The 19,745-nt window shown below is 35.3% G+C and overlaps 1 protein-coding gene across 1 annotated transcript in view; it reads left to right on the top strand.

Annotated features, from left to right (window-relative positions):
• Window positions 1-19,745, top strand: part of LOC121430340 (phospholipid-transporting ATPase IF-like) — a 72,740-nt gene that overhangs the window by 46,794 nt on the left and 6,201 nt on the right. Inside the window, exons 26-30 of the mRNA XM_041627619.1 lie at window positions 259-324; window positions 1,009-1,112; window positions 1,823-1,840; window positions 2,602-2,767; window positions 14,972-15,077. Of these exons, the coding sequence (XP_041483553.1) occupies window positions 259-324; window positions 1,009-1,112; window positions 1,823-1,840; window positions 2,602-2,767; window positions 14,972-15,077 (460 nt within the window). The remainder of the gene's footprint in view (window positions 1-258; window positions 325-1,008; window positions 1,113-1,822; window positions 1,841-2,601; window positions 2,768-14,971; window positions 15,078-19,745) is intronic.

Raw genomic sequence — 19,745 nt, 5'->3', positions numbered from 1 at the left:
AATTGGAAATTAGAAAGGAATTTCCAGTATGTCCTGTTTTTCATTTCAATTATTTTTTTTATGAAAATACAAACCTCGACTTTGTTACATACATGTAATTGCTTCTAGATTTGGTAGTTTACTGCCGTGGTTTTTGATTGCCTTTGGTTTTGTTTTTATGTGTACTCGTATGATTTCTTTTTACATACCTTACTGTAGTTTTTTTTTGCCTTTAAACTTTATAATCAGTATAAAATGTTTTCCTATTTTCTGTTACAGAACTATGGTCTTTGGTCATTTGGTACTATAGTCACAACTGGATGTGTGCTTGTTGTCAATTTTAAGGTAAGATGACTAAATATTTCCTACATTTTGAGCATTTCTTCGTTGTGATTTTTCACAATTTTTGTCTGTTTATTAACAGATGGGAATAAACAAATCGAAATCTGGATCATATATATGATCAGCCCTTCTTTTTTAAAACGAGAATGGGAAACTGTTTTTACACAAATGGAAAAATTGGCAAAATGAATGTATAGATAACATCTGTATGTCCTCCTTAATACATTTCTCTCATTATTACATCTTTTGATTGTACATTGTACTCAATTGCTTTTGATATACACATGCAAATTACAAAATTTTTCATTCATATTTGGACCGAATCTAAGAATATCTGCGTGAACTGAGTCCCTTTCTCAATTTGTGAAACGAGAATATGGATGGAATCAAGAGTATTTCAAAATATTTCTGATTTAATCACGTTATTATTTGAATTATCATTGCACACATGCCATGTGTTCCTATTAGGTACTAGGAATATTCCTATTTTGCAAAAGGGAGAGTTACCATCTTGTGTATTTTTGTCAAATTTTATGAAGTAGTTAGAAATTTATCTTTTTTTTTCTTATTTCTTTTTTGTCATGGTTGGCAGGTATGCTAATTTGACCCTATCCAATCAGAGCCTTGCATTACTTGTTTACTATTTTATATGAATTTCACCTGTTCCATATTCCTGTTTAATTTCAGCTTTGTGTAGAGATATGCAACTGGGATGGCTTTCAGATAGCTGGTATGATCATTCAGCTCCTTGGCTACCCAGTTCAAGTAGCACTTTATTCAGGATTATTATGGTGAATACTCTTTTTTTTTTAAAGACATGGTTGACATGACAATGGTCTAGCTCAAAAGAAAATGATGAATGTTGATTTGTATGTAATTGATATTGTTTGTGATTGCCAATGGCTTTGAAAACACTCTAAGTTGAGATCCATTGGAAGTAAATTACAATTTGCATACACCAGCCTTTGTGAGAAGCAATAAAATACCTTGTAGTATAGCTACATTTTTTTTTTGGGGGGAGGGGATCACTAAAGACGTTCTTTTGCTAGATACAGCCTAAATCGAACAGGAAATGACTAAACTATATGAGGCAAGGAAAAATAAAATGTCTGAAGTCTATTTAATTAAATTTGGAATCTTATTCTTGAAAATCAAATATGAAAACAACATCAAATTGCGCATTTGAATATAATATAAACCAAATGGGATAATTAATGTATTGTATGATGTATTGTACTGAAAAATTATATAAAAGTACTTGTGACTTAGTAATCCGGAAAATTCCTCAACTTCTCAAAGACAGTAACATCTATTGTGCATTGCCGCAGGTGGCAATGAAGATTTCCCGCCAGTTGAGACTAGCCGCAGAAGCGTCCCGGATCGGATGTGAAGTCCAGATGATCAGATTTAATTTTAATTTTTATTTGTAAAATTCTATAAAAATCATAAGGAAATACTCACAAAACTTGTATTTTTTCTCCTTTCTATTTTTTTTTCGCAGGCATGATACATTTCCAATGTAAGTATTCAGTTATTGTTATTATTTTTTATTTTGTTTTGTTTTAAGGTATCATTTAGCCTCACATTTTTTCTCACACTGATTATTCATTCTCATTCAAGTTTTTCTTTTTATTTGATTTGTTTGATTTATAGATGTTTTTTATTTTTAGATATGTAATATATTGTGATCGAATTTCTTGCTGAAGGAATTCATGCTTGGAGTAGGGTTCTAACCTATCACCCTCTGTTCATTATCACCATTCAATTCAATATGATTTTATTCCATTCTATGTAGAGAAGTACATCAATTGGTAAACATATATGTTTGTCAAAATATAATTATACAATGATATAGATAAGATTACATGATTAAAATGGAAAATGGCTTCTGAATAAAACTCTAGAGGGTATATGTATGTCTTGGCAGCCAACACAACATAATATAGATAATAATGATATAGGTATATTTACCCAGGGAAGCCACTTCAGTTCTAAAAACTTCTCCCAGCTTGCCCTGCTATTATTATTTTCCCGCCTTTAGCTGGGCTGCCTAGGCGCTCAAGCATTCAAGGAATTTCTTCCTACCGGGTACCCATTCACATTACCTTGGTTGAGTTCAGCATGATGTGGATAAATTTCTTGCTGAGGGAAATCATGCCATTGAGAAGGAACTAAACATCACAATAGTTTGATGGCATTAAAAACGGCAAAAACAACAAAATAACCTGAAATGTGCAAAGAGCATATGATATTAACACATCTACCGGTATTCCGATACAGATCATTATTTGACAGTACCGGTCTATACTGGGTATTCTTCGAGGCCCATAATAGCTGGACCGTATGGTTCTGGATCCTTGGCGTTATTGTAGCTTGCTTCCTTCCGGATTACATCTTCAAGACCACGTGTTACTACTTCTTCCCCAGTAGGGCTGTGATTGTTAGGGTGAGTATTCACATGAGGACAAGAAAATGTATGTGTGGGACTGTGTACAGTGTCTGGTTAAATGCTGGTGGAGAGTTTGTGTTCTACATATCTTTTTAGCAAATTTTGATATTTTCTATACCGGCACATGTCTCTGTGATTTAAGTAAAGAATTCAATAGACATATGATACAGTGTTGTGTAAGTCTAATCTTGCCCCAACATTTTCACTGATCAGGCAAAGGGGACTTCACAATTGCTCATGCGATCGTTTGCAATCATTTGGTCACAATTTATGTTGTACGCAATCGCAAAGGTTGTGAGCAGTTGCACCACCAATTGTGAAAGGGGCTTTAATGCATACATTAACCAGAATATGGGCGTGTTTCATATGTTTAGTTATCAAATGCAAATTACAAGCTAATGTTACAAGCTACTGAAATCTAATAATTTGATTGGTTTACAACAACTATGTCATATTTATGAAACAGTGTCATATATATTGATAACTTTTCAATAGAGACTAGGTCTATCATGTCTGAATAGGTCCATATATCACAAAGAAATATGATCAGTATTTACAATTGATTGTAACTTCTTTGTACACGGTTCAGAATACAAACCAACCTCTATCTTAAGTCATGGACATGTTATATGCTGTATGTGTTTACAAACATATTGTGATGATCTATGTGAATGGGAAAATAATCATGCTGTAGTAACTCTTACAACAGTATCTGTGTGTATGTTGGAAATGTGTTTATTATATATTTATGTGCGCAAAGAAAGAAAAAAACGAAGGGAAGTATTCTACTATGCCTTTTTTTTGCTTGCTATACATGCAATCTCATAAAAAATAACCATGATTGATTATTGTAAAAAATGTGTAGAGACAATTACAGAAAAAGAGATTAAATTCCAAGAGATTGTCTTATGCAATCATGATGCAACTATGTGACTCACTGGCTCTTACTAGTCAACTGTTTCAAGCTGAAAGTCTTGATTGAAGATCAAGAAAAATTACACTTTGATATTATTCTCTCTATCAAATGGATGTTCCATTTCTTATTGAATTTGAGTGATTCATTGGGAAACCAAGATCCTGTAATATAAAACTATTGATAAGTTTTGTGTTACAATTTTGTGTTCTAATCTTGTTTATGATGAGAGCTGAAGGTATGATTGCTATTTTGGAGAATAAGAATAATATCTGTACATACCACCTCATCTGTGAGTTAACCTCCCCCATTTATCTTTCACAGTTATCTCATCTCATAGCCCGACTCCTACAAGTCTTTGACAAGCTAGGGTATCTAACTTCTATATTGGAATGATTATATGCATCCATTTCCCCTCCCCTATCCATTGCCATTCCCCTTTTGCTACACCTCCCTCTACTCCTTACCCCTTCCCCTTTCCCCTTCCCTTCTTGCCCCTTCCCCTTCCCTTCTTGTCCCCTTCCTCCTTTCCCCCTCCCTTTCCCTTGCCATTTCCCATTTCCCCTCCCTTCCCCCTACCCCTTTCCTCTCCCTTTCCCTCCCATTCTCCTCCCCTTCTCCCTTTTCCATCACTTTTTCCCTTCCCTTCCCTCCTCTCCCCCATTCCCCTTACCCCTCCCCCTTTCCCCTCCCGTTTTCCCTTTCCCCTCCCCCTTTCCCCTCCCATTTTCCCTTTCCCATTGCCGTTTCCCTTCCCTCCCCCATTCCCCTTAATACCCCTTTCCCCCTCCCCTTTCCCCTCCCATTCTCCTCCCTTCTCACTTTCCCCCATCCCCTTGATTTCCCCTGTCCCCTCCCCCCCTCCCCTCCATGGTCCTGTTGCTGAAAGAGTTTTGTTTATAACACAAATAGTAAAATGGAAACACAAGTCCCTGATGCATGTTTGTAATTGGTTAGAAATCAACATGCATTTGATTTCTTGATTTGCATTTGATCATATCTCTTTCTGCAATGACCTGTGTGTTGTACCTCAGAACCAAAAGCATGTTAGGTGTACTAACACAACTCCTAGAAATAAGATGCAAGTCTATATTAAAAGGCTGCTTGGCAGAAGTCTGATCCTAACGGTTTTCTACAGCTTTCCCAATCTCCAGTTTTAGTGGAAGAAAAGATGTAGTACAGGGAAAACCACATTTCCTATGGGCTCTAAGACACCGTCCTCACTACCTTCCTAAAACTAGTTTATGGAAACTAGTTGAACGCGTAGTGAGAACGGTCGAAGCAATCTTTCAAACCGGTTTAGAAAACCACCTCGCTATGTAGTTTTCAAGATCGCTTTGCCTCATAAATCTGGTTTTAGCGTGAGGACACAACCGTTCTTAAGCGATCTTCACACATTTTGAGCACCCTACTCCACACGACAGGTGTAAAATGCCTATGCTGCGGTTTTGAATTTCGCGCGAAACGTGTCACCCCACCGAGAGCGTTTTCATAGCAACAAGATCGCTTTACGTGAAGTGATTTTGAAAACCACTTTCGTGTGATCAAGTGGGAATGCTAGCAAAGCGATCTTCCAAACTGGTTTCCTGAATTGCTTTCTAGTAAACTAGTTTTGGAAAGCATAATGAGAACGATGTCTAACTTGTGCCAAGCTACCTAATGTTCGCATCTGATCAACTTGAAAAAAAGTTGCATTTTGTTTTTAAAAGAGTTGCATTCAATTGCAAGTTGTGTTGGATTGGGTTTAATAGATCAATCTGAAACCAATTAAGTTCTGAGCTACAGCACAATGTGAACAGTTTTAGCCCTCCCTTTCATTACAAAAACTTAATTTTTATCAAAACAGTAATTAATCCCTTTTTTTGTTGGAGATGATGAAGTGATGTTTGAAAGAAAGGCGCATGGCCCGCTGTTTGCAATAACTGCATGAGTTAATAACAGGATGTTAGCTTTAACAGGATGAATCTGTAGTGCAATTTGTGATTAAATCTCTGAATAATAGTTACAAGGGTTTCTTCCTGACTGAAGATGCAATTTCAGAGATTGCTGAATGCATCACGTGGAATATTTATTTATGTAGTGCTGTTATGCCTTATGTGATTTGTGATAGAAAGTGTAGCCTCAATGGTGGCATTGTGATATAATTAAGTTGGGACCAAACCCAGGTTGGAATTCTTGATTCCAGTGAGCTTTTGCGTAAATATTCTTGAAAAATACATTTTTAGAAACTTGAGTGAAATTCAGTTAATACTCATATGAATTACAATATTCTTCCTGATCATTATTTAATATTTTAGGGCATAAGTCCTGGCTCGTACTTATCTTTGGACAGTGTGAATTTTGAAATGTGTTCTGGATAATGCTTATTGTACAACAATATGTTTTTTCAAGTAGTTCTACTTTATACCAATCAGGTATCTAGAATAAGAACACTACAGATGTACATGTATCCTGGCTGCCAATGTCTACCTCCCCCCCCCCCCCCCCCCCGATTTTTACTATTTTTATAACCTTTTCACTGTACCCACACGTCCCACAGACATATACATGTCCATCACCTGGTCATGTAAAATAACCTTTTGGGGGCTATTGTGTATCTTGTAATGCAGAGGACCCACCCCTCCAGAGGACAGTATAAAAACTGCTTTTGATTTGTTTCTCTTATTTTTGATAACAGAGTTGTAAGATTTAGTTCTTATCTGAAAAAAGAAGAAAAAAAAACACAAACAAACCATGAGCTAAAATCTGGAATTGCTCTGCTGCCTTTTTGGGTACTTTCAGTAATTTATCATAAGATCTTTCATTTAATTTCTTATCAGATGTATTTAAGATCAGACCTCCAAGTTCATGTAGATACACATGAAGATGATGATGAAGAAGAAGGTAAAAAGAATATACTATACCACATAATCATACACTAGGTGATGGTTAATTATATTGCATTCATGGTGAAGATATATGATGAATATAATAACACAAACATACAAGTATTAACAAAATAGTTTAATCTCAGAAATCTGACAGCTTGCTTGTAAGATAGTCTAAAAGGAAATTTTTATAAGCTTTCATTGGGATTATTTAGTGTCATTGTATTTTTATCTAAAAATGAATTTCTTACCCCAAAATGAATGAAAAATTAACAAATATTGCTAATTTGAGGATCAAAAGAAGATTGATAATTACATGAAAGCTATTGCCTTTATAGGTATAGACAAAATATTTAAAAAATAGAAAATTTGGTCATCTGACGGATTGATTCTATTCCGGCAATGTAGCTACAAGTACTATCTAAAATTAAAGTCGTATAATTCAGTGAAAATGAGATTATGGAGTTCTTAATCACCAATTATTGTTAAAAATATAAAATGCTTGAAATGCATGTTAAGTTGTAAAAACCAAACTACAAATTCTATTCCCCCTTGTCTATTGAATCTCTCCTCAAAATTATTCTGTGTTAGATCAAACTTTATTTGTAATTTTTTTTGGATTAATCTTGAAGTTTAAGATCTGTTTCTTTTTAAATGTCTCAAATTAATTTTGACCAATTTAATTGTGGGTTATGAGCTGGGTGATTGCATACAGTGTGTAGATGCATCATGCACAGGGGTGTCTTATTAGATTTTAAAATTGCCTTTGGTATGATGCATGCTGGGTATTCATTTAATCAATTTATCGATCGAAGAAGGGAAATATGAAAAATGTTGGGCTCCTGTGATTATCCACCACCTATACATTTAGCCCCCCCCCCCTTCCTTTGCCAATTTCTCAACTTGCCATAAAGAAGTTATACACCATAACAAAAGTCTCAGGCAAGAATCCCACTCAGCATTTTTCCCGTCCTTTTAGCATTGACAAATCCGCAGTTAGAGACGCTGAGAAAAATTCCTGTTAAAAGACTAGGAGTAGGGGATTCCTTGTTCCATCTTCTGTGAGGTGCCTTTTCAGCCGCTAGTATGCTCATTTGCTGTTCCAGTGTGGAAACAGTGAAAGGCGCTGAGCATCATTGTGCTTAGAGTTGCACATAGATTTTTTGCTTAAGTGCCGTACTTATTATGTAGTATACTCAGTGATTGCAGCTTCCCCCAACTTATTGGTGGCTAGTAAGAGATGCTGAGTGGGACTTTGCTTTATAGTCCGGCAGCCCAGGAGGTTTATTCAACCGAAAGCCGGACAAGCAAATGACCCCATAGCTGGATGGCATGGACCTTGAAGTTTACAAAAATGCATTGCTGCCGGGTTCTATGCGTGGTCTTCCGTCCGAAATGACGTAATATATGACGTCACTACAAAATGGCCCCATTTCACCATTTTTCAGACATTGTACCTATAGCATGAAGTCAAGGGAGAATATCTCGGCCAAATCATGCTTGTTTTGTATGAAACTTTCACAATGTATTGTTCGAGTAGTGCACAAGAGATATGCAAAATTTCACAAACAGAAATTATTGTTTACATATGCAAATTACGTAATGAAATTTGCATATCATTAGTTTTGGAGATTTCTCGCATAAAAAATTGTCAAAAATCGATTTAGAAATTTATTTTCTTTTGTAGTGTACTTTATTTGATATTTTTTCTCTCAAGCATAATATCATTGTCTTCATCTATATCTCTACTTTAAGAAAATATATAACAGTAATTGAAAAAGACATTATAGACTGTGATTTCAGCCCCCTTTCTAATATGGTGCGCACGTAGAAATCGTGCGTTTTTGGCCTATTTTCACCATATGGCTGAGGTGTGCGAACGATATGCCTACTTTATTGATGTTTCCTGCATTTTGCATGATATTAAATCTTCCAAACAACATATTTTCTTCTTCATTATGTCTCTGGTGATCAATCAATGATTTCAGCAAAAATTGATTGCCCACTGGGCAGTCTATAGGCTACGTTTTCAGCCTAGTTTTCAACAACGAACCTATACCATGTAAGACTGCATCGTTGTAGTCGAGTCGGATAAGAGGTTCCTGTGTACCATCAAAATATTTTTCACTCAATTTTTCAATCAACGTTTTGGTATTTGTCTAAACTGTCTCGTTAATGAATCTTGATGTTCCCTTCCCAAAATCGTGTCCAACGGGGTTCAAAATTGATATCTTTGGCGGCCCTCTTGGACTTTTTTTAAATGAAAATCAATTATTTTCATATTTTATTGCACAGAGTCTGACAATGGGACAATCTTTTAATCAATATGCATTTTTCTATGATTGGGATAGTAGAAATCGATTTAATTCGTTTTCTGATGATATATTTTGAAATAAAATTTATCCCGAAATGGGCATGATTTTGGTCAAAAATTTGCATGTGCATTGATATCTATCTGTTCAATCATTAACATCAACAACTATTTCAAAATATCAGCATTCGACACGAAAGAGGATATAATATACCGATAATACTGTAACGTTTCATGACAATATGTATGTCTTTATTTGCTTAGTTAAAGGGCAAATACCATTATTACCCATTTATTGGAAAATATGCCACTTTGGAGCCCATATTAAGGCAAAAAACGTTTCTGATATGGAATAAAGCCACTTTCATTCTTTTTAAACTACATGGAGATACGAAGGGTAGAGTTTCCTCTATCTGCTACTAGCATACTGAAGCATACCCCCTTCAGGGAGCGTCGAAATCACCCACCCTTTTTCATATTTTACCTATTTGTGGGAAAATATGCTTTTTCAAGCCCCCATTGAGGCAAAAAGTGTTGCTGCTATGTAGTACGGCCACTTTCATTGTTTTTAAACTATGTGGAGACAAGAGTAGAGTTTTCTCCATCTGCTACAAAAAAGGTGTGCTGTTACAGCAAAGCCTACCCCCTCTGAGGACTGCTAAAGTTACCCGATAATTATACGTATTTTGCCCATTAATGGGAAAATATGCAATTTTCGAGCCCCCATTGAGGCAAAAGTGTTTCTGCTATGTAGTAAGGCCACCTTTATTTTTTTCAAACTATATGGAGACGAAAGAGTAGACTTTCTTCTATCTGCTACATATAAAGAAGTGCTGGTGCAGTAAAGCCTACCACCTTTGGGAACTGCTAAAGTTACCCGCCCCTTTTACGTAATTTGCAAATTCATGGGAAAATATGCATTTTCGAGCCCCCATTGAGGCAAAAGTGTTTCTGCTATGTAGTAAGGCCACCTTTATTTTTTCAAACTATATGGAGACGAAAGAGTAGACTTTCTTCTATCTGCTACATATAAAGGAGTGCTGGTAGAGTAAAGCCTACCACCTTTGGGAACTGCCAAAGTTACCCGCCCCTTTTACGTAATTTGCAAATTCATAGGAAAATGTGCTATTTTCGAGCCCCCATTGAGGCAAAAGGTGTTTCTGCTATGTAGTAAAACTACTCTTATTGCTTTTAAACTATATGGAGACGAAAGAGTAGAGTTTCTTCTATCTGCTACATATAAAGAGGTGCTGGTACCATAAAGCCTACCCCCTTTGGGAACTGCCAAAGTTACCCGCCCCTTTTACGTAATTTGCAAAATAATGGGAAAATATGCTATTTTCGAGCCCCCATTGAGGCAAAAGGTGTTTCTGCTATGTAGTAAAACTACTCTTATTGCTTTTAAACTATATGGAGACGAAAGAGTAGAGTTTCTTCTATCTGCTACATATAAAGAGGTGCTGGTACCATAAAGCCTACCCCCTTTGGGAACTGCCAAAGTTACCCGCCCCTTTTACGTAATTTGCAAAATCATGGGAAAATGTGCTATTTTCGAGCCCCCATTGAGGCAAAGCTGTTTCTGCTATGTAGTAAAACTACTCTTATTGCTTTTAAACTATATGGAGACGAAAGAGTAGAGTTTCCTCTATCTGCTACATATAAAGAGGTGTTGGCATATTGGAACATACCCCCTTAGGGGGTAACCAAAATCACCTACCCTATTTCATAATTTGACTATTTTTGGGGAGAATATGCTATTTTCGAGCCCCCATTGAGGCAAAAGGTGTTTCTGCTATATAGTAAAACTACTCTTATTGCTTTTAAACTATATGGAGACGAAAGAGTAGAGTTTCCTCTATCTGCTACATATAAAGAGGTGTTGGCATATTGGAACATACCCCCCTTATGGGGTCTCCGAAATCACCTACCCTTTTTCCATACTTTACCTGTTTATGGGAAAATGTGCTATTTTAGAGCCCCCATTCAGGCAAAAAGCGTTTCTGCCACATGGTGAAGCCAGTTTCATTCTTTTGAAACTACATGGAATTAAAGGAGTAGACTTTCTTCAATCTGCTGCTAATAAGTGGTTGCACAGCAAAGTCTATCCCCTCCGGGGGTTCCGAAAGTCACCCACCCCTTTTCCATATTTTTTCCAATATGGGGAAAATCTGCCAATCTTGGAGCCTCTGAAGAAGGTAGCAGTCGATGTGCCAGCACTTTTTTTTACATGTAGCTGATAGAAAAAAATGCCTCTTCTTTTATTTCAAAGTGGTTTCCAAAATCAAAGCTAGCTTTACTATATAGCAGATATGCCCTTTTGTCTGAATGGGGGCTCAAACATTGCATTTTTTTTACAATAAAGAATGAAAATAGACATATGTAACTGATAAAGAAGATCCTACTTTGTCATCTTTATGTGGTTACAAAACAAAAACAAGGGCTTTACCGCAAGGCAGAAACACTGTTTGCCTCAAAATGACTAATTTTCCGAGAAACTGGCAAGATACGAAAAAAAGATTGGGTGACTTTGGCAGCCCCCTGAGGGTTAGGCTTTGCTATGCCCCAATTTCTTTATATGTAGCTGATAGAGAAAAGTGATTTAAAGGAAAAAATTACATACTCAAAACAAAATGTTACCACATTGGGGGCTCCGAAAAGCACGATATCATAATAGTCAAGCTATGGATAATGGTATGGTACTGTATGTAACATTTTACTGGTTCTTGTGGGACTATGCTTTAAGGTGCCCGAGAGTAATTGCATGCAAAATGAAAATGCAGAGCAATGCCTCGAACTTCTATCTTTTTCAAGAGATTTAATTATTATAAAAATTGCTTTGTGTAGAAAATGCCTTTTACCCTCATACACATGATACAAGTAATACATACCTTTCTATCGATCGCTAAGTACGTTATTTTCTGCATGTTAGGCACATCAACAAAGGCGATCGGATGCAAGATGAAACAGATAGATGTCAATGCACATGAACATTTTGGTTCAAAATTTTTGATGAATTCTTTTTTTTAATATATTAACCGGACTATTCAGAAAACAATTTCAACCGATTTCTACTATCCAAATCCTAGTGAAATGCGTATTGATTTAAAATTTCCCATTGTCAGACTTTGTGCAATGAAATATGAAAATAATTGATTTTCATTAAAAATGTCCAAGAGGGCAGCCAAAGATATCAATTTTGAACTCCGTTGGACACGATTTTGGGAAGGGAACATCAAGATTCGTTAACTAGACACTTTAGGCAAATACCAAAACATTGAGTGAAAAATATTTTGATGGTACATAGAAACCCCCTTATCCGACACGACTACAACGATGCAGTCATACATGGTATAGGTTCGTTGTTGAAAACTAGGCTGAAAACGTAGCCTATAGACTGCCCAGTGGGCAATCAATTTTTGCTGAAATCATTGATTGATCACCAGAGACATAATGAAGAAGAAAATATGTTGTTTGGAAGATTTAATATCATGCAAAATGCAGGAAACATCAATAAAGTAGGCATATCGTTCGCACACCTCAGCCATATGGTGAAAATAGGCCAAAAACGCACGATTTCTACGTGCGCACCATATTAGAAAGGGGGCTGAAATCACAGTCTATAATGTCTTTTTCAATTACTGTTATATATTTTCTTAAAGTAGAGATATAGATAAAGACAATGATATTATGCTTGAGAGAAAAAATATCAAATAAAGTACACTACAAAAGAAAATAAATTTCTAAATCGATTTTTGACAATTTTTTATGCGAGAAATCTCCAAAACTAATGATATGCAAATTTCATTACGTAATTTGCATATGTACACAATAATTTCTGTTCGTGAAATTTTACATATCTCTTGTGCACTACTTGAACAATATATTGTGAAAGTTTCATACAAAACAAGCATGATTTGGCCGAGATATTCTCCCTTGACTTCATGCTATGTGTACAATGTCTGCAAAATGGTAAAATAGGGCCATTTTGTAGTGACGTCATATATTACGTCATTTCGGAGGGAAGACCACGCATAGAACCCGGCAGCAATGCATTTTTGTAAACTTCAAGGTCCATGCCATCCAGCTATGGGGTCATTTGCTTGTCCGGCTTTCGGTTGAATAAACCTCCTGGGCTGCCGGACTATTATGATACGACACAGCCTTTTGTTGTGCTTTCGGTAGTATGCCTTATGTTGTAAGACACTGAGCATGACTAGGCCTAAGCATGACATTACATTGTAACTAAAGGCCACCGCACACCTTACGATCTGACTGGTCTGCGACTGGCTTGCAACTAAGTGAGGGGAGATGAATCGCAAAGTAGTCATAAGCCTCGTCACCGCACACCTTGCGATTCGATCTGCGACTCACGCATGCGCGTTTTGCTTTTTGCCATAGCAACTAAGAAAGTGTGCTTACTACTGTATATGCGCATTGTTTATCATATACGCATCGTGCAACTCTGCTGTCTGATTGGCTGGAAGTTGGATTGAGCTTGCGATCTAGTCATAAGGATTCGACATGTCAAATCCTTACGATTTTCCTTGTGACTAGTTTCTGACCGGTCTGCGACTATCAAGCTGACAAGAGCTGTGACGTCACATCTCCCCTCACTCAGTCGCAAGCCAGTCGCAGACCAGTCGGATCGTAAGGTGTGCGGTGGCCTTTAAAGATGTGGCATAGAGATAATGTGCTCAATGGCTGCTCCCCTCAACTAGTAATATATGGTCAGTGAAAGACGCTGAGGGACGTGGTGCTTTGGTGCCCTATGTAGTATGTTCAGTGGCTGCTTCTCCCGACTAATGCCTGAATCATTGCATGGAATGGCAATTGACATGCCCATGCAAGTAATATTGCATTTAAATGTTAATGTATCCCATTATTATCCAGAACTCTTAGTATTTAGCAGATGAATATTGATAACATGTAGTGAATCAAAGCATGACTAACACATATCTGATGTCTTTTTTGTAACTTTCTTTGATTTGAAGAAACAGTGTTATTGTAGCATATAAGTTATACATTTTTATGGCATTGCTTGATTAGTACCTTATGTTTTCAGTAAACATGTAGACAAGTTTTTGTGTTGGACTTTGTAATATTTGGACAACTTGAAAATATTGACAGAATAATGCTATATAGAAACATATAATATTGGTGACTGCACGTACTGACAAAAATATTCATATAGTATGCAAATTGGGGAATATACCTCCAACCAAGGATTACTGATACATGTACCGTATTTAAAAAGAATACTGTGGTCTTTGTTGAAAAGGATATCTGAATATTTTATCTTTTATCTGTTATTGAAATATTTGTTGCACTCCACTGTTAAGACATGACGAAATGTTAGTAAGTGCATCTATTTTTAGAAACATCATGAGCATTAAAACATTTTGCTTTTTCCCCATCTTTTATTCCCTCATGCATCCGCAACCTGGCCTGTTTACAAATGGTGCTATGGTGACCATTATCAATGCATGCATGACAATATGTGGCATTTTGATTCCACACAATCCCACCATTTTTGCACCCCTTATTTACCATTTTGTGTGTTTGTTTTCACTTGCAATATATGTTTGCACAAATTTGTTTTGTACATTCACTCACATTTTAATTATTCCCATTTTGTGTTGTTAATACCCATGTGCAACTGATGTTTTTTGGTGATGTTGTTTAATACATGTATATCTGCACAAATCCATTAAAAAAAATGGATCAATCTGTGGTGCATGATCATTGGATTTGTCACCCATCTTTCCGAACATCGCATCAAATTTTATCAATTTTGTCTTAAATCCATATCAAATGCTTTGTCGTGAATTTGACACATTTACTGTTGTTTTGCAATCAAACACAATACAAAAAACGTGTGATATGATTTTCACTTGTATTTTCCTTTTTTGTTTCAATCACTTACCCTAAACTCCACCCTACCTTGATGGCTCCCATAATACACTATGCTTCATTTTCTCCTCTTACACCCCACTCCCAAATTTCTTTTAAAATGCTGCCCCCTGGCTCCTTTGCCATCCCCCTTTCCATTACATGCATCTATTGGAACCCCCAACCCTTCTTATGGTGGACTTAATGGTGCAAATAAGCAGAGATATGACGATGCATGCTTGGCTTGCATGCAATGGCGTCGGCGTCACTCTAGTCGACTTGAGGACAGTTCCGATGCCGACGTTACACGCAGTAATGCAAATCTAGGTAGGGGCTGTGTGAATCAGTGTTTCTCTCCCGTTTTCTTTAAAAAAGATATCTGGATTCTGGATTGCTTTTGCTTGAATTTCTCAAAAGAAATAAACTTGATTACATGGATGTTTCCTCATTGCATGTCAACACATGTATGTATAATTAATTTCTCAAATAATTTTCTAGATTTTCCTTGTTGCATGTAAATACCTGTATTAATTTCAATGTGTCTCATGTTTGTTAATCTAATAATATAATTTTATACAATGTAGTCAATATAGGTGTATGACTGCATTGTGCCTATATTTCTGTCATTCCCCTTTTGTGAAAATGTTGTCTTGTTTCTTCCTTTGCTTTTGATCTTTAGCATCTTTTGTGGTTCTCTCCCCATCATCCCTCATCTCTCTTCTTAGCTCTTTTTGTCTTTTGTTGTCTCTGTTCTTAGTTTTCCTCTCTGTTTGTCTCTGTTATTTCCTCTCTTGTTTCCTTTTGCATTCTTCTCACTTAATTTAGCTCTCATTCTGAGAACATCTTTGATATTACCTCTCTCATACTTTTTGGATGAATATATTAATTCTAATGTTTTCATTAATTTATCTGGAACTGTTTTGTATTAAAGTCTTCCCTAGTCTGTATTATGTAGGTTTATTGACCTTATGCATTTGGTCTGAGAATCATTAACATTTCTAATGTTAGACATTCATATCAATCAAATATAATCATACATGTATCTATCTTCCCAATAATTATATGCAATGTATTTTGTATACGATACTTCTCTTTGAATAGCCTTTAGGCGTATAAACTCAAGGTTTTAAGGAGTAATTAGACTGCAATGAACATTACTTGTGTCATTGAAAAAGGCATAACATATAGTATGTTTAATACTTCAGTGCGCTTTTATGATATCTATCTAGAAATTATTTTTTCTTTCACATTGATGAAGATTTTTTATTGTATTATAATTTGTAGAACTATAAACATCCAATTAATTCCAACATCACTTTTATTCTACTCATTTAGTTTCATCTTAGCCATGTACATATTACCCTCCAAGGTTTCTCAACCTGTTCTTTTTTTTCTTAGTAGTCTAAAGTTTCTTTCCAGTTTTGACCCTCGTTATGAGGGTTGGTCAAATTCTTCTTTTTATTTTCCTCCACTAATATGCCAAAACAAAAAGTTTCTACCGGGATTTATTCATAAATTTACAATCTGACTAAAAAAGAGCTCATATTAGGCAATTACAATGTAAGATCTTTTTATAAATATGACCAATTAAAAATGATAATACTGAATTAGTTTTTTAGATTTGAAAACATGTCCTATGATCCTGTCTTCCTGACTGTAACCATTTGCGTTCCTTTACTTTTTGTTCATTATGTATCGTGAAGTCCTTGCACCTGCCTTACAAAGAGATACAATATATTAAAATCACACTCAAACTGAGATTGATCTTAAATCAATCACAATCTTTATAGTTTGATTATTGAGATCTATTGCACAGTTCTTTGTAAGATAGGGCCCAGATGTTCCATGCTGTAGTCCACCTCTACATCCAGGTTTGTCAAACAGAAGGACGTAACTCAAGTTTTGGCCACTTTCAGATTTTGGGAACATTAATGTGAAACATCCACAAATTCTGAAAACAAAAAAGCCTCAATGAATTTCAACTCAACTTCGTAATGCCTATAAAACAAATAATACTTAAGTGACTGTAGTGCATTTGCTTGGTAGAAAAATATCAAATTGTTGTGTTATTTTGCAAAATCATTGTTGTTTTTCAGTTAAGACCTTCTGTTTGTCAACCCTTAATGTGTCTACAGACCAATGTAGTATGGTAGATAGTGCAGCATGTTAGATAGTATAAGCTGTTTTTAATAAATTATGGCATTTGAACAATGGGGTGATCATGCCTTGTACTGGCTTACATATAATTTGTTATTCAGCATTTTCAAAATTTTGTGAGTTATCATACATTGACTAGTACAGATTCATTTCATTGTGCAATAATGACTATATGTAGAAATTCAATCTTTTATGGTTTAGGTCTCAGGGGAAATCATTGAAATACAATAATTGATATCACAAATAATTTTGTTGGCTTATTCCATATCCCACCTTTTGCAATCTCTATTAAAACATTGGTCATATGGTTGAATTAGTTAGTCTGTTTAAAATGTAATAATTTATTGGGCAAAATGAAGGTCCTGAATAAAAGCAAAAGATGTTGACATGGCAGTTTAAATACTGGTCAATATTTCCACATTAGAAAGATTTGTAATTTTAGTACAAAGTTTGATCACCTTATTAATATTTTCATGTGCATGGCAGATTTGAATGTATTATTTGTTTGTGCTAAACCATATGTTTGATTTCTCCTTGTTATTTTCTTTCTTTCATAATTGCTTCTCCTTTTCCTCGCCTCTCCAACATTTGTTTAGTTGTCCCTGGCATGTTTGAAGACACAGAGTTATAAAGAAAGCTCCAGCATTGACCCCTGTATATACAGTATGTGTGATGTTTTGTGTTTTTAATGTCAATGTCAATGGCTTTATTTTTAGCACTAACACTGCATAGTTTGAAGTGGCAATTTTTTTATTCGTGAATTAATAAATGCAAAGTGGGATTGTTCTTGCAAACATGGTGCAAAGTAAATATGGTTTTGCTAATTCATATGGGAAATAAGTATAAACTGGGTCTTTTCATATTCAGAGATGTAGTCATTTATAATATACTTGCCTTGCTATTTCATATTGGAAATTATTATAATCTGGTCCTTGCAATATCAAAATTTGTTCATGATTTGCCAAAGAGAAATTATTACACTTGATTTTTAAAATTGATTGGCTCTGTTACATTACAGGCCCTATGTACTTATATGTACCGCTCCCCCTCCCCACAAAAAGAAGTTTTCCTTTGCACTTTAAGCATTTCATTAAATATGAAAGATAAATTTCCAGTGAGTGCACACAAATACTACCCCATTATTATTATTTGTTTTTTAGTAGAATATTCTGAATCTATTCCTTCCAACTGACATAAATATAGATTAATGTTTAAAGAAAAATAGAAGATTTTGAGCAGAATTCTTGATAAGCATTCATTGGCAATGTATGTATTGGTTGTGATTGGTTTGAATTCTCACTTTCCTGAGTTGTGTCGTGCTATTGGTTTACACTCTCCTATCATTTGCAGTATTCATTTTCACCTTGAAATTTCCCAAATACCAGGGTCATTGTAATTTTTTTTTTTTTTTACAGTACATGACGTCCCACATTTGAAAAGTGTCATCAAACATTTACATGTATACAGCTTTTTAATGAGTTCTAAACTTCTATTGGTTACTTATAATTTTCATTTTCTGTGTGGGTTGCAGTCACTGTGGTTTTCTTCTGATGAAGAAAATATATACCTTTATATATCGCTCTTTGATACAATACTTTAAAAATAAAGACATAGTCCTAAAAATCTCTTTTGAGATGAGGAATGATAGAAAAAAATAATGGAAAAAATGGATTTCCATGTAATTCATGGTTTCTTTTCAATAAAATACAGATTTTTTTAGATCATAAGATTAATTGCAATTCTGAAATCAGAATGAAGTGCTTTATTTTCTCTCCCTCTTTCCTTCTTCTTTTTGAAATGAAAATATTACTTAACATTTCTCCCGATGTGCGACTCTTTCAATATTCATTTCCTCCTGAGTTTGTTTTTGAAAACCCATTTGAATTAACAGCGGAGCAATTTTCCTCAGAACTTTAATACATTTATATGAAAGGGTTTCTTGCAAGGACCGTCTTTTGTGGTTCTGATTTATTATTATATGCTGTATCATATTTGAAAAACTTTCATTTATCCATAAGAATGAATCTCAATGTAAAAAATAGATTTAAATCTGAGATAAACGATTTTAATAGTTAATGGTAAATTTGCTGATAAACTTACAAAAGGTGCCTCTTATAATGTATCATTGAATTGGCAAAACAAAAGACCTTCCTTGCAAAAACCCTTACATTCAATCAGCTCCAGCCTCACTCTACATGATTAAGGAAGATTATGGATTAGGTAGTGAGATCTAAAGCTCCATATTATGAAGAAGCCCTTGACTTATAGTTGCCTGAATGTATTTCTCAGATTTTTATATATTAGTCTACAATTTCATACATGTGTTCAACCCAATCCGTTGTACAATACTTCTACATGTATGTGATCATATTCAATTATATCTCAGTTTCTTAAACTTATGTACTTTATTTCAAATTTCACCCATTTTCATACTAATTGTAAGTGGTTTGATTGTTTCTTTTTGTTGAAACTTCCATGAATTATAATAGCTTCAAAATAACATTGTAGATACATTCCTCATCTCATATTATCATGAACATTTTGTCGGTGGGCTGTCTCAAATTTAACTATTTTTGAGAATGGCTTAGAGAAAGCTTTATCTCAGGATTATGACATCTGCAGTATGTGATACCTTGGTCACATTTGCTCTACGGCGGCCGTATGGTGAGTAGAAAACAGCCGTTTTATTAATTTTAATTCAAACCACCTATATGTAGGTGGAACAAAATGGCTGTTTTCGACTCGCCGTACGGCCGCTGCAGAGCAAATGTGACCAAGGTATAAGTGGCACCCTGGTTTTGCCTACAGAGAGTTCTCGACATGAATTGAGAAACTGTT

Source organism: Lytechinus variegatus, chromosome 16 (assembly GCF_018143015.1).
Source record: "Lytechinus variegatus isolate NC3 chromosome 16, Lvar_3.0, whole genome shotgun sequence".
In the NCBI taxonomy this organism is placed as follows: Eukaryota; Metazoa; Echinodermata; class Echinoidea; order Temnopleuroida; family Toxopneustidae; genus Lytechinus; species Lytechinus variegatus.
The sequence above is the reverse complement of the archived record's forward strand: the minus strand, read 5'-3'. Positions and strand labels throughout refer to the sequence as shown.